Source organism: Ochotona curzoniae, unplaced genomic scaffold (genome assembly GCF_017591425.1).
Source record: "Ochotona curzoniae isolate NIBS_2020 unplaced genomic scaffold, NIBS_Ocur_1.0 scaffold_3208, whole genome shotgun sequence".
Classification (NCBI taxonomy): Eukaryota; Metazoa; Chordata; class Mammalia; order Lagomorpha; family Ochotonidae; genus Ochotona; species Ochotona curzoniae.
In genome coordinates this window covers 46,919,038-46,941,847 of record NW_024467106.1, presented here as the reverse complement: position 1 = coordinate 46,941,847, position 22,810 = coordinate 46,919,038, and the positions used below count along the sequence as shown (strand labels likewise).

The 22,810-nt window shown below is 38.3% G+C and overlaps 1 protein-coding gene across 13 annotated transcripts in view; it reads right to left on the bottom strand.

The window, feature by feature from the left end:
• NFIB (nuclear factor I B) overlaps positions 1–22,810 on the bottom strand; it is a 449,892-nt gene that overhangs the window by 65,339 nt on the left and 361,743 nt on the right. For all 13 annotated transcript variants that reach the window (XM_040963072.1, XM_040963071.1, XM_040963074.1 and 10 more), the window contains exon 4: positions 2,811–2,879. In XM_040963072.1, the coding sequence (XP_040819006.1) occupies positions 2,811–2,879 (69 nt within the window). The remainder of the gene's footprint in view (positions 1–2,810; positions 2,880–22,810) is intronic.

Sequence of the window (22,810 nt, the reverse complement as noted above, 5' to 3'; positions counted from 1 at the left end):
CTGGTTTTAGGTTGGCTTAGCTCCAGCCATTGCAGTCACTTGGGGAGTGAATCATCAGATGAAAGATCTTCCTCTCTGTCTCTCCTTCTCTCTCTGTATTTTTGACTTTGCAATAAAAATAAATAAATCTTTTTTTAAAAAAGTCCATCCCTTTCACTATTAAAATAATTCCTCAGAAATTTTAATCTTTCCTATTTTATTCGCAGAAGGATTAGCCCAGGGTGGCAAGATAACTAACAATTATTTGTCTATAGATTAATAAATGGACACAGTAAAAATCTGATATGTATTCTGACATGGAATGGAAGACTAAAGGGGGGCAAAAGGTAGATTAATAATAAACACAGCCAAAATACTCAAACAGCAAGGGTACAATGGACATAATGACAAAGAGAGTGTGAGAATAGCAAGTTACCATCAGATCTTCTTGTTTAAACCCTCGGGGAGAACTTGCATCAGCCCCAAGATCAGCATTAGCACCTCTTCTCCAGAGCTGTCAAGAAGCTGAGTGTTGCAAACCATATTTACCAGCTTGCCAATGTCCCTTTAGACACTAAGGCCCAGAGAACCTCAGATTCTAAGGTTCAGAAGCCAACTCTTAATCTCTCCTATTGTTCTCCTTCTCCAAAAGCTGATCCTAAATCAACTTGGAAGATGGAGATAATATCATTCAGCAGAAAGATCACTCTCCTAAAACTGAATAGCTTCATTAGCTAAAGTCAACATGCACATTAGTAGGTCATATGGTAGGAACAGCCTAGAGGACAGAAACTGTTAACCTACTGTGAACCCTCGAAAAGTCACAACGTGTGTATCAGGGCTGTGCTGAATTTATGATCACTGAGTTTTTATCTCCTAGAGTTCAACTGTTTAAACAAGATTATAATGTGGATACACAAAAACACTTAGCATAGTAAGTTTTCAAGCATCTCAGAGACAATTATGTACCTATGGAAGAGAAAATAAATGTTTGCTGCATAAATAAATGAATGAACGAATATAGCTAATTAAAGTACTCATTGCAAATCAGCACTATCGGGTGTTACAGATAACCTAAAAAATATCTGAGAGATGACAGTATTAATGGAGAATGGAAGAGATATAAATTTTTTCCTGTTTCTGAATTGATTTAGAAAGGTATTCCTGATCTACTCTACAATGTCCAGAATTCATATTTTTCCAAATATCACTCAGGATTTCTGAAGGTTCTAGGGTGGTTCTCCTTTGACAGCACTTAGCATAATGAGGTACTACACAAATATTTTTTGACAGATGACTCCACTGCTCTTCTCATAAGAAAGATGAAACTTTATCATGGAACTCAGAGAAATATAAACTTAAGCAAATAATTTGATAAGCCTACTAACTGCAGCAGCACAGCTTTTCTGCAAAGAGCAATATTGTCTCTCTCTCTCTCTCACACACACACACACACACACACACACACTCAAATATTCTTTTCTTCCTATACATGTTATAGTCTGGTCATGAACATAATCCAGCATATTTCTTCCCAAATTACAACTGAAAACCTTAAAATCTTTCCAATGTCACAGACCTCTAACCATCAAAAAGTGATCTGGCAATATACATAAGGCTCACTCTGTTGGACTACATAGAGTGCTGGAATCTATCTTCCCAGCAAATCCATACCCTGCATCTACTAAGAACTTCAAAATTGTTTTTCATTTATACTTTATTTTAATATCTTATACTGCCCCAAACAGAAAGACCATGACAGAGATGCTTGGCCATACATTTAGGAAACCCAGAATTATATCACAAAGAATGTCACTTGAGGTCTTAAATGCTCACGTATGCTCCTCCCTAATACACACTCTATTTGTAATGGACCACTACAAAAATATGAGTTATTTCACCATCTTGGAAATTCATTGATGACACTAAAGCCTCTGTTAACTCCTCTCCCTTGCTAACTCATTCTCTTTCTTCTTGAACCATCAGGATTCTCATTCATGACCTCTTTATTTGACCCATGAGAAAAAAATGAAGCTCAGAGTGCCACCAGATTACCTGAATAACATCACTCCACAGTGTGAATGTCTCATGTCAAAATGTGAGTTGAAAACCTATTGTTCACAGTGGCACAAACAAGCAAAGGCTGGGAAGAAACGGGGAAGGATCACCACCTCCAACATTATCCGTGCATTAAGACCTGCGTCTTTGACATATCTGTGCATGTTCAAAATAAGTGAGAGAGTTAATCCAGAAACTTTCCCCTTGCCTAGGGAGCTAGCCAGGTGAGCTTACCCTTGAAAAATCTGGCCCTGCCTGCCAAGAGTGGTGTCTCAGGTGAGGTGGCAAGCTAAAACAATAGGACATTGTTTTGGATAACAATGCTTTCTATCTATATCCAACAACAATCTGCAAAGTTAATTTCTACACCCCTCAACACTCTGCACACTAGTGTGTACATCCTGTGCATCTCCAGCCCCCACCAAAACATTAGTAAAAAGAAAAAGCACTTATCTACAGGAAACTTATGTGGGTTATCATAACAACATTGAGTACATTTAATTAATCACACTTCCTTTGATATAGATGACCATCTATGGTCACAGAGAACAGTGAATTAAATGAATAGTGTAAACATAGCAATCAGAACAATCACATAATTATTAAGATTTTTGAAAATCAGACAAAATATATCATTTAAGATTTGATCAAAGAACTGAAGTTTTTAAAAAGCTAAAAGCAAACATATGTGGCTCCTTTACATTTAAAGGTCAAAATATAAAATGTAATAAGCCATACAATATACTTAAATAAAAAGAACATGATTTACTCACTTCTGGATACCCTCACAAGTTCTGATACATTGAAGACTCCAGACTTCACAAAACTATCCTCAAGGTATCCTGAAAATAAACACCAAGGGGAGAAAGATCAACATAAGCAGGAAGCAAAATAAATTATTAAACACCAGTATTTGTTTCAGTGTTTCTAAACCAAAGGTTAGAGCAAAAACAAGTATGCTGACAACAGGGACAAGTAAGTATCTCATGAATGCAAACTGGATCCATTTAAATGTAAGCAAAAGGCTTAGATGTTAAAAACCTCATGGAATTTTTTTAATCTTAACTTTTTCAATATACAGAACAACTGGTATGGTTGTATTTGACATAGTCCACATGTAAAGAATAAAGTTCAAGGGCAGTTGGTGAAGACCTCTAACTTAGTAGCACCTGCGGGAGAGAGAGAGAGAGAGAGAGAGAGGAAGGAAGGAAGGAAGGAAGGAAGGAAGGAAGGAAGGAAGGAAGAAAAAGAAAGCAAAAACACGACCACAATTCACACCTTGTTGGAAATACTTCAAAGATTTCTTGAAACCACTTTTCTTTCACAAATCCTTCGTTGATTAAAATAACTGTGCTGCTGTTACCAGCACTGCCGCCCTTTTCCCAGATATTTTACATCAATGTGTTTCTGTGCACCTCTCCTACACCTCACATGATTTCTGTGCCTTCTTCACTCTTGGTCTTATTCCCCTGGACTTCCTTTATTTCAAGAACTGGCCAACCTTTGCAGCAAGTGTTGAAGGGTCCGGGCCTCCAAAATACAAGAACAGCACCACAGGACCTTTTTGCAACATGTACACACAGGGGCCACAGTAGCATGGTCCTCTATTCAAGAGCCTGGGAATCTTCAGACATGTTTGGCAGACAAGGATTCCCACAGACCACAATAATGCAATAATGGCCGCCTGCCCTGGTTCTCAGTTATACCAAGGCGGTGCAATGTGGCAAGGCAGGGAGTGAGGAAGAAGCCTTTGGTAAGAAGTGAGTAGAGACTGAAAATCTCCAGGATTGAAATTCTTCATACTCTGCTCTCCAAACACTTGCTGCTAGGCTGGATTTGACACGACCAGCCAAGGATGACAGGACAGCGATGGAAGGCATGGGTGGTTTGGCAACATGGAGTCCACAGGTCAGGGAAATGAAATTTGTATCACAGCCACATTGCTAGTTATTGAACACTGGCCATTAGACATCTTTTTGTTTCAAATTCCTCATCTGTAAATTAGAGATATGAGACCTCACAGACTTATTAGAGTATGAAATGTGATAAAACTATCAAGCTCATGGTAAGCACTGGCTAAATGTTACGAATCAGTTCCTTGCCAGTCAGCCACTGAATTGTGCCCACAGGACTGCAGATGGTTCCAAACTATAAAGAAAATTCACCAGAACAAATGTCAATACATGGTTTTCCAACCACACTAGCAAGAAAAGACAGACACTCATTTAACTGGCACATATACACCCCTGCTGTGACCTGAGAAGCCAGGAATGCTTGAATCCTATTCTGTAACTATCTATTTGCCTTCTTCAGAAAACAGGACAAAGGAAAGTGTAACAAGGAGTTTACAAGTTCTTTGCTGATGACACAATTTAGGCCTCATATTAAGTCACTGTTCTGAAAAAAAAAAATTACACTTTAGGAGAAAAAAATAACAAAATGTCCCCCTTTGATACACTTCTGTTTTAGGAAAGTCTTCTTGAGCAACTGAGTTTTCATCAGATTGAAGTCATTTCAGCGGTAATTGAGAAATTTCTATGTAAGCAGGCACTGTACAAAGTACTAAAGGTCATGGGTAGAATAAAGGTCTCTGACTCCCTTTGCCCATTGGAGGGGGAAGCAAGATGTTTTTAAGTTTCTGCACTCCTGTTAATATTGTATACAAAGATGTCTGTTGCTTTCATTGTTTTAAAGAATAGTTTGCTATACTTATATGTGGTAAATGTAGTAAAGAAGAAAGGTTAAAAATAAAAACTCCAGCTCTTATGTTCAATCAGACAAGATTATTGCCACCCAGTTGCACTTACTCCACTGACTGTACTAAGGTCAGAAGCCGCTCTGATGAGATGGCCCTTTTGTACCCTCAACCCTCACCCTGCCATGCCCAGCACCACCAGCACCCACTCCATAAATGGCTTTCCCATCTCATCTCACCTCCACCCCCAGCCCGGCCAGAAATAATCTTTCCTCTGTACTCATACAGCACCTCATTTGTACTTATTTTACACGTTGAATGTTCAGATTTTCCAGGGTATCGGTTTTCAGGACTTGAATTCCCTGCTGGATTATCAGCTCCTTTATTTAGCAGAGTGACTAGGTTTGGTTCATCTCTGTATCTTCCTTAATGACTAACTCATTGCCAAATATAGAGTGATTACTACACAGACACAGAACAAAATTTAAAATTTCACACCTAAAATAGGCTACAAATGGACAGCTTACCTATTTGATAACACTGCAGACACAGATGTTTAAGACCGATACGTAACTACACTGATTTCAGTCACTGCCCAGAACTTCCTCACTGAGGGATTTACTTGGACTCTTAGGTAAAATGAAAGAGAGCAGTGACTTGGGTCAGCTTTCATCCATGACTACTGTGTGCTGATATGTTACTCGGCATTTAGAACACAATAGGAACAGAGTGCTTAAAAGAGCAGAAGCTCCAAAAATACTTGTAAAATAAACTGAATGAGTGAATGAATAATGGTGAACATCTTGATATATTTACGTAAATTATATCACAAAGGAATACATGGCAATATCTCAGTATGCGGAAAGAAACTGAAATTCATTTCCTTGTTATTCCAATGAGTAGCCAGAAGTCCATCTGCTTGTAGGCCATGCCTACTAAAATGGAGCAGTGCATGGGACCGTAGGGAGCCAAAGCATGAGGGAGAGAGAAGCGGGTAGAGGCTAATTCTTCCAGTGGGAGGACAGATAGACAAATTCAACAGTGACCTTACAGAAAAGGGAAGCTGATTCCTTACACTAGAAGAAATAAAAGTAATTCCCTTAAAGCTAGGAAAAGCAGTGAGAATATATCAGAAATGCCTGGAATCCACTGGACAAAAAAACAACACAGGTCCTGATGGGACACACTCTTGCCACAAACACAGTGAGAATTCAGAAGAGAGGCCTCCTGGGGACAGGGGTAGTGCTGCTGACAATGACCCTGGGTGGAGGTGGGAGCTGGGAATCAGGCACAAGCCCAGCATGAGAGAAGCACCTGAGCCAGACAGCTGCCATGTTTATGTGTCTTTGCACACAGCACAACTTTTACAAGGGACAAGTGTCACTCAAGACACAGCATCTTAAAGAAACCACACTAGACTGCTGAGAACTTTCCTGGCTAACAGTGCTTACTCCTAAACAGAGGGGAGAGGATATTGGAGATTTTCAGAAAAATAACTGGGGAAGGGTTTCCCAATGGTTGGTAGCTATGCAATAAATACTATACAAGGTAAGCCTCAACAAAACCTAGATTACTGAGGTTAACCGAGTCCCATGCAGGCTCCTGGGGGACTTCTGGAACAATAGTTATCACATGTCACACCGACAAACTATTGTAAATCCCAACAGCTGATACAAAGACCAATGATTTTTTTTTTAAGATTTATTTTTATTGTATTTTCATTGGAAAGGCGGATATACAGAGAGGAGAGACAGAGAGGAAGATCTTCCGTCCGATGATTCACTCCCCAAGTGAGCGCAACGGGCCGATACTATGCTGATCCGAAGCCAGGAGCCTCTTCCGGGTCTCCCACGCGGGTGCAGGTTCCCAAAGCTTTGGGCCGTCCTTGACTGCTTTCCCAGGCCACAGGCAGGGAGCTGGAAGGGAAGTGGGGCTGCTGGGATTAGAACCGGCGTCCATATGGGATCCCGGGCGTGCAAGGCGAGGACCTTTAACCACTTGCGCCACCGCGCTGGGCCCAGACCAATGATTTTTAAAGCAATTTGGAGACATTCATATAGTAAATCCCCTTTGTCTACCAAAGGAAAGGCAAGGCAGAGCAGCTGCTTAATGGTTACAGAGCAATATTCCACAACAGATTAAGCCAGGAAGAAAAGAACAACTCCACACGGATGTGATGCTGTATTTACACTACATCTATGCTTCTTAAAAAATAAACTGAATAGGAAATAAAGACTTCCACAAACTGAAGTCTCAAAGGCAATATCAAATTACATTATTTTACTTCTTTTTTATTTTTCTCTAACAAAAGCAAGAGTAAATCTCTACTCACAAGTTAATACAGTGTTTAACCTCCTTTACAAACAATAACAGAAGAACACAATGGCATATCTGTTAATATCTCAAATTATAATCAGGACCATTTGAATGTTAAACAACATTTGCATGGAAAAGCCAAAAGGAAGACTGATAATGCTCATTTTTATGGTCTACTGTGTACTATTCTTGAAATTAAAAAACGCCATGAAAAGCAGTTATTAAATTCATGAAAGCTGTCTTCAAGTATTTGAAGGACTGATAACACAGACAGTAAATTAGACTTCTGCATAGGCTCAGAAGCTGGGTTTTTTTTTTTTGCTCAATAAATAGATCTGTCATCCAATGAGAAAGGTCCTAAGACGGGATGCGAAATTTTGCCTTGGTAATGATAGCCAACATGTGCCAAGACACTGTGCTAAAACTGAGTAAGCACAAATTCACTTATTTCTCACAGTATTACTCTGAGATAGAACATATTATTGCCACCATTTTACAGATAAGGAAACATGGATCCATGAGGTAAGGAATTTCCAACAGCTGTAAAGAGTTCTCACTTTGGGTAGAAAACTGGACAAATTACTTCCAAAACCCATGGTAGCCTTCATAACCTTCTTTCTGACATGGCTGTGATCCCATGTTCATTTTCTTGCACTGTTCATTTGGAGGATAAAAACAGAACGACTTGAGAGACCACATGGACATTTTCTAATTATTTATAGTATTCAATTGAGTATAAAAAGGGGCTTTACTTTTTTGATGATGGTTGCAAAAGGTGAAAGAGATGATTTCACACCAGCTCCATGCCAGTCTCCATGCAGCTGCAGATATCACAACTATGCCTTAGATGATGTTTTTGGGAGTCACGTTACTATCAAATGGAGTTTTATTCTCAGCTTCTCAACCGACCTGAAGTGTTCATGGTTAATGCTGGAAGCTGTGATCATGAAATAAAACTATCATGGCAAACATAAGGATTCTCAGCGCAGAGACTGAACCTCATCTCACAGTCATGGGACAAAATTCTACTATTAATTTAGAATCCACTTTATCCATTAATATGAAATTTAGGTCATGATGGTGATTTAAACAATATGAGAGAATCAAAACTTTTCCAATTCTAGCCTAGTGGCTGAAGTTCTCATCTTACATGCACCAGAATCCCATATGGTGCCGGTTCTTCTTCTTGTTCTCATCCGGCTCCCAGCTTGTGGCCTGGGAAAGCAGTCAAGCACTGTTCAAAATCTTGAGACCCCGTACCCATGTGGGATACCCGAAAGAAGCTCCTGGCTCCTGGCTTCGGATCAGCTCAGCTATAGCCATTATTGCCACTCAGGGACTGAATCAATGGATGGAAGATTATGCCCTCAACCTCTCCTCTTCTCTGTATATCTGACTTCCCAATAAAAATACATAAATCCTTAAAAAATTTGATGCATGTATAACATAAATACATCATATCAAAATAAAATTTTATAGATTAAAATAAATCAAATTTAAAGAAAAATTTTTATTTTTTCCTGTTAACATTAAATCTTTTCTTTTGGATTAAATAGTTCTTCAAAGGCATGATTGTTATGCCTGTACATTACAGGGCTGAATGATACTTTATGTGACCATCTATTTGACCATTCTCCTATGGTTTGGCATTTTAGGTTATTTCCCATTTTTTAAAATATTATAAACAGTATTGCTATTAACATCCTCATACACACGTCTTTGTCAGCAGTTCTTATGATTTCCTTCGGCTGCAGTTCCCAGAAATAGAATTACTGGGTCAAAGGACACAAATTCTTTTAAAGTTCTTGGTAAAAACTATCAAGCTGCTTTCCATAAAGGGCTTATTCCTTTATTTCAAGTTATATTCCGTAGTGCAGATCGTGAGCGTGTCTACCTCGCCACACTTCTACCAGAATTATATATCAGTGGGGATTTGTTTTGAATTGTGGCAAGTTAATAGGGGAAAGATGTCGTGACATTAATGTTACGATCCCCATTTAATTAGAATTAAGCTGGCACTTTTTCACGTAGACATGTTATTTCTTTGCAGAGAGCATTCAAAAATAAAACATTTGGAAAAACAAATGTGAAAATACATAAAAACAAGAACTGTTAATAGGATATGTTACTTCTATTGAGGAATGAGATTACTGAAAAGAGTTTCAAAGTTAAAAGTACCGTTGGTCACTTGAGGAAATGGTCACTTATTTCTAGTTTTCTTCAAGTTTTTAAATGTCTCTGGAAGAGTATGGGTATTGACTAATAGCAAATGCATCCTTGGCATTAGAAGAGTACTCATTTTCTATCCTTACAGCATTTATTGGTGTTTAGATAGTTCTGGATTCTCAAACTGTCTGTTTATCCACGGAAGATAGTTCTTTTAATTTACCATTGAACTTGTTCCATGATTTGTTTCAAATTTTTTGCATACATGTAGTTCAAACATTTGTGAAAATGTACATATTATCTTTGTCGGGTTTTCACACCGAAATACATGCATGTCTTATATGATGGCACGGTGACAGTCTTTTTTTTTTTTTTTTTAGTTTTGGAATATAAAACAATGTGGTTTTATAGAAAGATCTTCAAAATTTGAAAAAATTCATTCTAAGCTGTGTTTCAGAGCTTCCTTAGAGAACGGTGGGTCTTTGTATAACTGAAGTAATTGCATCTATGCACATACATGACATGGCTCTATCTTCAACTTCTCAGCTGATTTGCACTGTCCGTTATCTATGCAAGGAAAGTATGATTGTGATAGAAATCTGAATCTTTGCAAACATGATTATTGCCTGCATAGACCGGCTCTCAGCTGATAGCTACGGTTAAACATTGCAATATTAATTTAGAATGAAGTTTGTCCTTCAGTATAAAATGTAAATCCCTGATGGCGACTGAAGTAACATGGGAGGAAAGTCAGAAACTAGCTTGAAATATTTTCCCAGAAAATCCGTGGTGCTTCGGATTTTTAATTTCATTTGCACAGATATCATCTGGTTAACTAAGTTGGCTATGTTTATTTTCAATTGTATAACAAAGTTACATGCATTTCCTTTCATGTTTTCTCTGTGGAACGTATGTCTCCCTTCAAATGCACCAGAGCATGGTGCTTAAAAAAGCAAAACTGCCCAGACTTAGCTCTGCCTCCTACTGCCTAAGCCTGCGGCAAGTGGCTAAATGCTTGTACATCTCGCATTTCTCGTCTCTAAAACACAGACGATCATCAAGACACCTAAGAAGCAATGTGAAAACCACACATTATTTTCAAAAAATAGTGAAGAACAGACATTTCAAGAGCAGAGAAAGGGAAGTCAGAACTTCCAAATGAACCAAGAAAAAACAAGATCCAGTGAGTGGAAATGCACTCAATGTCCTACAGACAACAAAAATTAGATCCACTGAAGAAAAGCCAGTGATTTCCAAGGACCATGTTTAAAACAAATGAGAACGAAAACAAAGCCAAAGAGGTGCAAGCAACTGGGTAGACAGAGAAATCAGGCAAACTTGAAAAAAAGAAAAAAGAAAAAGCAGTGTCAATTAACAATAACTGAGAAAGCTGAAGAGAAAACAAGATAAGGATCATTAAGTATAAATATAGGTAATATTAATAAGGAAGGTAAATAATAAGTCACCTACGCACAAAACAGCATGGGGAAAAACATAAAACTATTAAACAAACAGAAAAAAATCGGTGAAAATTTTAAATGTCTCTTTTAGAATTGGACATGTTGATTATACATATTTTATGCTATCCAAATAAAAATGACGCTTTATTAATATGTCTGCCTTTAAAACTTTTAATTCTGTTCTTCAACAAATCCTTAAAAGCAGAGACTTTTTTAGGCCACACTGTCTCACCTATGGGAAATAAAGTTAAAATAGTAAAAAGGGGCAGAATTTTTAGAATTACTTTAAAACTAAGAAAATAACCCTTGAACCAAAGAGAAAATCAAAAAGGAAACTGTTACAACTTATTTTGAAAGGAATGAAAAGAAAAATATGAAACAAAAGGAAAACTAATTATTTACCATAAGAACAAGAGCAGGAAAGTCTAAGAAAACTTTTCAAAGATAAATGCTAAAATTAATAATAGGAAATAAAAACAGTAGTTGAAACAATAAGCTAAAAATGATTCTCTGAAAAGACCAGTAAAGCAGAAATGCCATTTGTATGCCTGTTTAAGGAAAAAAGGAGAAAGCAAAAATATCCAAGTACGAGAATAGAAAGGAGACATAACCATAGAAACCAAATACACTTAAAGGAAATTATAAGAGAATAACACATACAGCATATTGACCACAACTTTGAAAACTTAAATGGGAAATTACTTAGTAAAACAAAAGTAACCAGAATTGAGCAAATAAGTGGAAAACCTGAATAGACCAATTACCCTAGTGCAGTGGTTCCCAAAACTTGCTGAACATTGGAACCACCTGGGGTTCTTAAAAACTGCTTAGATTCCAGCCTCAGCCTTTCTGATACAAGCAGTATGCCTAAAGTCCCCCAAGTGATTCCAGTGTGCAGCAAGGCTTGGGAACCACTCTCAGAATATATCTAATACGTGGTCCGAGAAGCAGCAGTCATGGCATAACTTGGGAACACATTAGAAAAGCAGCAAGACTTTACAACCAGAATCTGCAGCTTAACAAGATCTGCAGGTGATTCATGTGTACTTGGAAACAGCACCAGGTCCATATGGGTGCACAGCTGGATTTTAACTGGGCTTCATCTAGTCTTTAAGTTTCAATGCCATTTCGACTCTTCCTAGGCCACACAGTGATACACTTCCTTTGGGTGGGGTGGGGTGGGTGGTAGGGAAGATTCTCGCATGAGTCTTTATGAGGCTATCAGAACTTGGTTACCTGAACTTGCAACCTTCTTCATCAAATCAAGGCAAACCACCAACCAGAGATCAAACACACATAGAACAGATGCAACTACTAGAATTCTAATAAAATGTCAGGTCAAATATAGCAATGACATCAAAAGAACAATCAACTATTATCATTAAGGTTTATTCCGGGAACAACAGCAGTTCATTATCTGAGGATTAAATACCCACTCAAGGGTACTGAAAATCTATTTGACACCAAGAAGTCTAATTAACTAACAACAAATCTAAGTAAAAATTTAAGTTTAAAAATAAAAAAAAAAGAAAAGCAAACAAGTATCTTGACCCAAATCCAACAATACTCTAGAAAGACAGCACTAGTCTGACATTCCTACTTTCTGAACCTTTCCCTGCCCCTCCTCCAGTGGGGATGTGTGGCGAGACCGTGGTTAACCTTGCAGTTGGGCTGCCTGTGTCCCATAATAGAGCGGCTGGGTTTCAGTCCTAGCTCTAGCTCCTAGCTTGAGCTTACTGATAATGCAGACCCCAGGAAAAGGCAGTGATGGTTCAAATTGAGTCCCAGCAACTCAGACCGGATGCCTGAATTTTGGACCAGGCTCCTGGGTTACCCCGATCATTGGCATTTGCTAGGGTCTGCTTGTGGCATAATGGCTAAAGCCAGTGCCTGCCATGCCAGCATCCTGTATGATTGTTGGTTCATGTCCTGGCTGCTCCAATTCTGATTCAGTTCCATGCCAATGGCCTGGAAAACCAGCAGAGAACGGCCCAAGTGCTTAGAAGTTGGCCACCTACATGGTAGATCCATACAAACTCCTCAGTTTGGCGCAGCTCTGGACTTTGAGGCCACTTGGGGCCACTTGGGGAGTGAAGCAGCAGATGGAAGATTTTTCCTTCTCACTCCCTAACTATGACTTTCAAAATAAAAGCAAAAATCTTAAAAAAAAAAAATGAACCAGCTGATGGAAGCTCTCACACTCTGTGTCCGTATATTATTTTTAAAATTATATTACATAATATACACATACATAACACCACCTCTCAAATAAGGTATACTTGTTTTTCAAATGCAATCTTCAAAAAGGCAATCTGGAAATTCATCACAAAAAGACAAAGGCAGTATGATTTCACTTAATCTAGAACAGTCGGACTCACAGAAACAAAATGAATGCCAAGGGGCTGAGGATAGTCAGGAATGGGAAGTTTTTAAATTTTTTTTTAAACTTGTACAACTTAAGTTTTGCAAGACAAGAAATTCCTGCAGGTCTGTTTCACAACAATGTGAATTCACTCAACACTACTGAATTGTACATTTAAAAACAGGTAAGAGGGCAAATTTTATATTATCTGTACTTTGCTACATTTATAAAAATGTAATATATAAGATGTATCCAAGAGCACTGATATTACTATATATATACATTTTTATATATTATAAAACTATAGCATAAATACAATGTTGAAGAAAAGCTATTTATATTGGTAATTTTTGTATTATTTATAAAAATCAATTAGATATAGCTATCAGTTTGTTACTATTCTCATGATCTGCCCACATTGATAGCCATATTTATAGTTTTTATTTTTCAGTTGCCAAATTTTTACATTTTGACTCATAACTTTGTCAGCTGGAACATATTTTCAAATGAAACTTTTACAAGGAAAATGACGATTTCTATTTTTTGGGTCTATGAGTAATAAAAATATATTCCTAATGCTTTTGACTGGAGGTAAAATTCTTGGAGCAGAAAAATTAATCATAATCACAAGTTCTCTTCCATTGCCATCTAGTCTTTAATATTGAAAAAAGGAGTATCCAGGTACCTTATTTTTCATCCAGCATGATTACAAGATTTTCTTAGTCATTTATGAAATACAATTATTTCACAAGGATACATTTAAATATAGGTCTTCCTTCATTGCTATTGACAGGCTGCCGTTAGCTCTCTGGATCCCATTTGTAATTTTTAGCACATAAAAATTTTACTTGCCTGTCTCTTATTCTCTTTCTCTTCTAAATGCTCTGATTTTTCTAAACGTCTAAATTAACACTGAATTTTCTATTTTCCCATCATTGAATTTTGTCTATTATCTCTTTCTAAAAGAGAACATCTTTAGTTTATCCTCTTTGTCAATGATTGCTTCTGTAATATCAGTTTTGTCTCCTATTCCTCAAATACTGCTTGAATTGCATGAAGAAAATTTATTTTCTTGCTGTGTTCCCTCCTTCCCCATTGTTCGGTGATCATTGCAGCTACTCATTTCTTTTTTCATTATTTACTTTTAATAAAGTTCTATCTTTGAAAGAAAAAAAATATTTTGGCTGAAATTTTCTGCCAGAACTTTAGAGAAGAAATGTTCTTTTAGAACATTTGAAGATGTGTTTTGGATCTTCACAGCTTATTTTTCCTTGTGCGCGCCCCATTATTTTCTCCATAGTGACATACTGATGTGTTTCCTTTCTCATATATGTCTGCTTAGGATTGAGCTCAGAACTCTGTGTGGCTCTCCTTCGGCCACGTAATTTAAGCACATAGTACAGGTTGAGAGTGACGGCTCTAAAACTGGCAGAATTGGCTCTAAAGACTTTGTGTAAATAATCTACCTTGAATAAAATCAAGGTTCATTAAAACATGTGATATGAAGTAATCATGCAAGAATTATAATTTCTATACTCAAATAAACTTATCTCTTAATTTCATTTTCCATGACATTTTTAAAGTATTGAACAATGGCTATCATTTACTGAGTATTTATTATGTCAAGCATCATGCCAAGTACTTTAACTGCACCTTAGCTCAATTTCCAGAATTGCTCCCTTTCTGTTCATAACTTGGAAAAACAATATATCAAATCCCTCAAAAATACTGAAAGTGTGAACTGGACGTGAAGTCTAACAAATTATATATAGTAACTACAACATATCATCCATTCAATACAGATATCAAATGCTCACACTGCACCCCCACAAACTGGTATAGCTAAAATACAAACTATATAAAGTGATTCAATAAATGACTACTGACAGGGACAATAGAGTAATACTAGTAACCCTAGCAGTCAAAGTTGATAACCAGAGCTCCCAAACAAGTCCCAACAATAGAGTTTTCCTTTTACTGGGCATTACAAGCAAGTGGACCCTACTCCTCTGCACCCTCTCCCATACAGAGATGCAAAATATTATCATGGTAGTACAACTTCCTATAATAGCAGGTGGATACTCGAAGGGCAGAAGCACCAAGTTTCAAACAAACCCTATCAATGGTAGTAAAAAGTTTGATGTAGGACCAAAGCGGAGTACTTTTGAAGGCTATATAATGCAAAATAGAATCAAATAGTTGGAGGTCTTTCTATCCCCAACTTCTCCTCTCCCATTGCTCCCTCTTTTCCTAAACCTGTTCTCTGAGTTTAGAACCTTGTAAGTTCAGATAGAAAATATCAGCACCTCCAAGATGATGACACATCATTAATTGTATCTACAGTTCCTCAGGAAAAAGATACCACTACCTTTTGTGGATAAAAACATGAGTGAAACACTAGCATTATTCCATCTTAGCTTACTGGATATATAGCTATAGTTACGGGACAGACCACCAAGAATCTAATGAGGGGTTGTCCTTCAGTATCATACTTAGTGACTACAAATATTTTTAACATTTGACATATACTCAGGGAAACTTTGGTGATAAGTTACAAGAAGCTGAGTTGGAAGTAAAGGTATAAGGTGGAATTTATATTTACTAGCTACAACTAGTTTGCAACATATCTAAAACGAAATGACTTTAAGTTTTACTAGTCTAGATCAAATTCTAGTAGGCTGTGTGTATGTGTATGTGCGTAATTAAATTTGACAAGCTAATTTTAGCATTAATATGTAAATACAAAGTACCTTAAAACTAATGATATTTATTTTTAAATATTATGGTGGAAACTCAGGTATTGGCAAAAGGTGGACCTATAGTTTAAGAAAATGACCAGAGATAGACATACACATTATACAAATATGGCTACTGATGTTTGATAAAGAGACCTAGGGAACTCACAAGAGAAAGAAAAGACCTTCTAATCAATGGTGCTGGATCAATAGGACATCTGTGTGTAAAACTAAAGCAAAACAATGAGCATTGGGGCCAGTGTTGTGGTGCGAAGAATCCTCCTGCAATGTCAGCATCCTACTTGGGTGCCTATTTGTGTCCTAGCCGCTCCACCTCTGGCCCAGCTTCCTGCTAAGGTGCTTGAGAAAGCAGCAGAAGTTAGTCCAAGTGCCTCAACCCCTGCATCCACATGGGGGACACGGAAAAAGTTCCTGACTCCTGCTGCTCTCTCTAAGTCTATATTTCAAGCAAAGAAAAATAAATAAATTTTAACAACAACACCATAAGGAAATAGTACCCAGCAATAAAAAAGAATGGACTGTTGATGCTTGCAAACACATGCATACATTTCAAAGACATTGTGTTAAGAGGCTAGACTAAAAAAAAAAACAGCAACAACATGTTTTATGACAACATTTATATAAAACTCTAGTAAGATAAACTAATTTTATGGCAACAGAAAGTAGACAGAAGTCAACTGAGAGTCATCTAGGAGCAGAGAAAGGCACGGGTTTAAAAGACTGATGGACACAGCATCGTGGTGATTACACTGAGTGCTCTCTCTGTCTACGAGTGTGTGTAAATTCATCTACATTAACACTATCTGTATAAAACAACTACGTAACTATGCCTCAATAAGGCAAAGAAAAACCCAGCTCTTTGAACAAGCGATCTACCAGTGGATCTCCAGATGTTCTTACTGTCATATTTTCATATCACAAAGAAGAATCAGAAATAATCAGAGTAATGAGAACAAGTTTTGAAAATATTAGCACTTATCAGTCAACTGACTCTGCAGCTTTGAAAAAGCTATCTGGTCTGGTTCCACATTCATGATGAAGAAAATTCTGGAAATATTATAGTCCATTCCCCATGGATGAGTAAACAAAAACACAAAAACAACACCCCTACCCTTCATAAGCTTAGGAGAAGAAAACTTTATCCATTTTTTTTTTATTATTCTGAATCACTAATTTTAAGAACATTGCAATTCTCAGCTTTCTAAAAATGTATCATGAGGTCACGCTATACATGAGGAGAGGCTCAAACATTTCCCACACATGGTCACATCTGGTGTGTAGTCTACCTACAGGGCAGGAGAGGAACTCGGTAATTACTTCTGCAGATGCACCTGCTTTTTCTGGCATAGACTGAGTTCTGAGGATGGGGCGGTCTCATGCACTGCCAGAACTGATTATTTACTCTAACATTGGTCTAAGCCTCCTCTTCCTAAGACTTGAACACTGCGTTTCTAGCCTCTGATTTACAAAAAAAACCACACTCTCACCTCAAGGAATACAGGATTAACTATAACAGCCATATCAAGAGGGACAAAACGATGCATTAACTGCAAATATTGTGCAGTAGCGAGTCGAGGGAATTCTTTACCCAGGAAGCAATATGGAGGTGCAGACATTCTAGAGAGGGGAGCAATGAGCAAAGTCACAAAGGAGAGACACTACTGAGAGACTAAGAATTGTGGTACACATGTGTGCAGCGGTAAAAAGCATAAAGGTAGTTATGACATGCCATGCTTACAAGTCAAGTTTAGCTTAGAATAAGGACTATGGCATCAAATAAAGAGAGAAGTGAAATAATCAGATGTGCCCAATAGAGAATCCATCACATACTTGTAACGCATATATCAGGACTTATTTCCCAATGCTGATAAAATATTCTGGGGTCAGCGCTGTGGCACAGTAGATTAAACTGCTGTCTGTGGCGCTGGCATCCCATTTGAGCACCAGTCTAAGTCCAAGTTACTCTACTTCTGACCCAGATCCCTGCTAATGTGCCTGAGAAAGCAGCAGAGGATTGCTTAACTCTTTGGGCCCTTCTCTCTCATGGAAAATCTGAAACTACTGGCTCTTAGCTTCAGACTGGTCCAGCTCTAGGCTTTGCAGCCATCTGGGAAGTGAATCAGTGGATGATCTCTCCTCTCTCTCTCCGTCTCTCTCTATATATATATATGTCTCTCCTTCCCTCCCTCCCCCTCCCTCTCTCTATAACTCTATACCTCTGTCTCCTTCCTCTGTAATTCTTTCCAGTAAATATTAATAAATCTTTTTTTAAAACTAATAGCCACAAAGATAAGGGAAATTACTAACAGGATCTAGGCAAGCACATTAAATGAAGAGGGTATAAATAATTTTTAAAGCAGTAATTGAGGGGGAGGCCCAGTTCAGTAGCCTAGTGGCTAAAGTCCTTGCCTTCCACACATCAGGATCATGTCAGAAATGGTTCATGTTCCGGCTACTCCACTTCCCACACAGCTCCCAGTTTGTGATCTGGGAAGGCAGTCAAAGATGGCCCAAAACCTTGGGAGCCTGCACCCACATGGGAGACGTGGAGGAAGTTCCTGGCTCCTAGTTTCAGAACAGCTCAGTTCCAGCCATTTCATCCACTTGGGGAGTGAACTAGTGGATGGAAGACCTTCTGTTCTGTCTCTCCTTCTTTCTGTAATTTCAACTTTAAATAAAAAATAAATAAATCTTTAGAAAAAAAGTATTAATTGATACCAGTGGGGACTGGCATTGTGGTGCAGTGAATTCAAGTTTCAGTTGCTCCACTTAGATCCAGCAGGGAAAGCCAAAGAATATGCAATGTTCCAATATGCAATGCTGCAATAATTGCAATATGCAATATGCAAGAGAGTATACCACTGTATCCAATGTGCAACAGAGTATACTGTTAGCCAATGTCTTATAATCCATCACATGACTGCTTCTTGTTATTTCCAAGTTCATGTGATGATAAAGATGAGAAAATTAAACCTGAAAAATAATCAGGCAGTGTTCAAGTCTTTCTCATGAACACTGCAGGGACATGACTTTGACCAAGTAGCAGAATATAGGATAGAATATAGGCTGAATAACTCTAGGAGGTTCAAGAACTAAAGATATTACAGCAAAAACAGAAGTTTGCCCCTTGTTCTAGAATATGTAAGTAAACACAAGGAACCAAGATCCACGAGGAACAGTAGCATATACCATCCAAATCTGAAAAATCAATGGCATAAATTAGCCAAAACTAAGTTAAATTAGTACACTAGAATACTTGCTCATACTATGTTAACATCTTGATATTCTTTTTTAGTCACAAAATATAGAAAAATGAGAATTTAGTAGATTTAGTAGATTTGCTTAATGTCTATAAACTGGCTTTCTTAAGACCACAAGGTAGAAAAAGATTAAAGCTTGAGTGTCTAGGTGCACATCTCGTCATATTTTTGTGGTCTGAAACACACTGCTATGAAATGAAGCCCTCTTTCCAAGCACGATGCACTCTCTAATGTGTAAATGAGAGATAACTTGGTGCCTTTGTACAGTTGGTAATTCAAGAAAGCTTAACTTTTCTGAAGTTCTTTGATTTTTAACTAGCCTGGAGCAAGTCCACTCCACCGCAGTCCAGACAAAAAAAATGCTAGCTTTCCAATGACAAGAAGCAAAGTGTTTTGTATTATTAAATTGCACCTATATGCTATAAAAGCAAACCTTTTACATAAGGCAAGACAAAGGATTTGTGGAGAGGAAACTTCGGGTGTGAGCACTCATTGTAAAGGAACATAAGATACCTGGATGAAACACTGCCCACAGCAACAGGTTCAGTCAGCCTCAGCCACTGGCATTATGACCATGGCCTCTCTTAACACGGGAATTCAGACCTTCCCCATGGGTTACTTAGACATTTAACAGAGATAGAAGCATGCATTGTAGCCCCATCTTTTAAAATTTAACAGATTACAACCCATTTTTGTGAAATCATCTTGGAGGTTCTCTGAAACTAGATGTAACATAAATTAATCGAGTGCCTACATCAATATATTAACATTCCATTTAGACTGTACGTTACCTATGATATCATTTCACATAGCGTAAGATTCTGAAATACAGTAATAAACTATTAAGACAAGCTTGAGTAACTCTCACCACGAACTACTTCTTCCCTTCCCAACACTGAGAAAGCAGAGTATTTACTGTTCAAACCAGACCATGAGCATGTACCAAGTTGATCCTCGATTTATGGAAGAGCAGCACCCTTGGCACTCTTGACAATATGTAGGATGGAAAAAAAGATGAGAGCCATTGAGTATCTAGTAACTCCAAAAACAAAGCAGAAGAAGCCATTTTCTTCATCAGTGATCCAGGTTCACAAGCTCAGAAACTCTCAGCGGACATCACTCCCCGAGCTCCTTCCGAGGAGGGATGATTCACTCAAGCTTCCTTTTCATCCTCTCCACATCCTCCACTCAGTGTGCTTTCTCTCAAGAGCTACAACCATGACATTGTCCCTGAGAGCTCACCTGCGGTCCCCAAACTCTCCTGGTTTTGTTGAATAGTGCTATCAATAAACTTTGCTGTTTCTCTTTGTAGCAGAAATGGCTCTAATCATAGTCTGAGTAAGGACCCAGCAAAATATTTGCTTGCTTTATCAAGAGGCAATGTACCATAATACACTGAGCACCTTAGTGAGTACGGAGAAGGAGAACAGTGGAAAAATCGCTAATCATATATTGGAATTACCAAGGAGTTAAGTTTGTCACTCATGAAAAAAACAATAGACTTTGACCTGCAGTTGCCAATAACATACTGAGACAATGGGCAAAGACACATAAACTGTTGCCCACATATCTTTAAATACAGTAAAATGGTTGACATGGTGACCACATTTACATCTGCTGTTTCCTTGAATGATCTTTCTCAGAATGTGCCAAGCAAAAAGATACTGAATTATTACAGCATATTCACTATGGGGGAAAAGATCTGATTACTGGGAGAGAGAAACGTACCGAGCAGCAATCCTCATGGAGACAGAGATGTCCAGTCCTGCCTGGGCAATCTGAGACAATACATGAACTAATTTACCTATAAAGATTAAACAAGAGTTTGTGGGAAGGATAAAATCATCTTGGCAGAGCAAAGAGCACATGGTATGCAAGAGAAGATCCAAAGGAACCCACTGTCTGCTGTTGAGCAGCAGACAGACCAGTGACACAGAATACAGGCTTCTAAACAGTGAAACAGAAGCAAGCCAGGTTGGGGTTTCACAGAGTATATTCACAAAGGATCAGAGAAAAGAATGGGGAGATAAGAAGGAATTGTAAGGGTCTGGCACAGCAGCCTAGTGGCTTTAAAGTCCTCGTTTTGCATGTGCCAGGATCCCATATGGGCACTGGCTCTAATCCCGAAGGCAATACTTCCCATCCAGCTCCCTGCTTGTGGCCTAAGCAAGCAGTCAAGGATGACCCAAAGCTTTGGGATCCTGTACCCGCGTGGGAGACCTGGAAGAGACTCCAGGCTCCTGGCTTCAAATTAGCACTGCTCCAGCTATTGCGGCTGCTTGAGGAGCGAATCATTGGATGGAAGATCTTCCTGTCTGTCTCTTCTCTCTATATACCTGACTTTGCAATAAAAAAAAAAAGAGGGAATTATAAGAATCTGGCATACTTTCAGGTTAAAAAAAAAAAAGTGTTGGGCCCGGCGCGGTGGCGCAAGTGGTTAAGGTCCTCGTCTTGCTCATGCCCAGGATCCCATATGGGCGCCGGTTCTATCCCAGGCAGCCCCGCTTCCCTTCCAGCTCCCTGCCTGTGGCCCGGGAAAGCAGTCGAGGACAGCCCAAAGCTTTGGGACCCTGCACCCGTGCGGGAGACCCAGAAGAGGCTCCTGGCTTCGGATCCGCATAGTATCAGCCCGTTGCGCTCACTTGGGGAGTGAATCATTGGACGGAAGATCTTCCTCTCTGTCTCTCCTCTCTGTATATCCGCCTTTCCAATAAAAACATAATAAAAATAAATCTTTAAAAAAAGTGTTTAGAGCCAAAAGGGAGTAATGGGAACTGAGAGGCACAGAGAGGGACAGGAACCTTTCAAAGTAAAATTTGAATAAATATGTGGAGACTAAATGAGAAAGAATGGTGGACTTGCGCCTGTTACTGAAGGACTCTATCATTGTAATAATACAGTAGAAAACAGGGTTGGTGAGAACGGGAGGGAGGAAAGTGGGACGGAGGGCGAAATCCCTATACTTAAAAAATTCTATCATTAGAAATAATAATAAAAGAAAAAAAATACTTTTTAAAAACAAAATCTCAGCTTCTCACATCATTTCATAAAAAAAAAAACCAGAGCTGAAATACTTGATTTCTGAATGTAAAGTCAAGTATAGTTTTAAATGGAAACAGAAAAATCGACTTCATAAACTAGTAACACCATGGAAAGACAAGTGGAAAAAAAATTTAGACAATGTTAACATACAGATTTAGCAGATCAAGCCCCGCCAGGGAAGAAGCACTCTAAAAATACACTTGTATTCTTTCTTATCCAATATTAAAAACTATGTAATAAAATGTTTTTCTGCCTTTCTTTTGATGCCCAAAGGCTTACAACAAAGTTTACAATCTGAAACCAATTCTATTTCACGATGAGGTTTCAAACATTGGATTCTTTCATCTCTTTATAAAATCTCAGTCTATGCTTACGTATCTTATCTCGCCCTCAAATTTTGCTAGGTCAATATAAGTGTTCAGAGAAGTGTAAAAGTCCAACACATTTCTATTTAGTTCCACAGTAAATGATACTTCCTGCACAAATACTTCTTTAAATCAAGCCAGCTGGAAGAGTAGGATGAAAAAAGAAATAAATAAAAACACCTCGCTTTTATCAAGCACCTGTTCTTTTCCAGGGGTGCTCTCCTAGCACCTCCTCATAACTGATGTGGAGATAACTGATTGCACTAAGTTTCTGTCGTTGGTTGACTTATTCGGTCTCCCCTATAGTCCCTAGGAGCCCTGCAGAAGACAGGGTATTGATCTGGGGAAAAG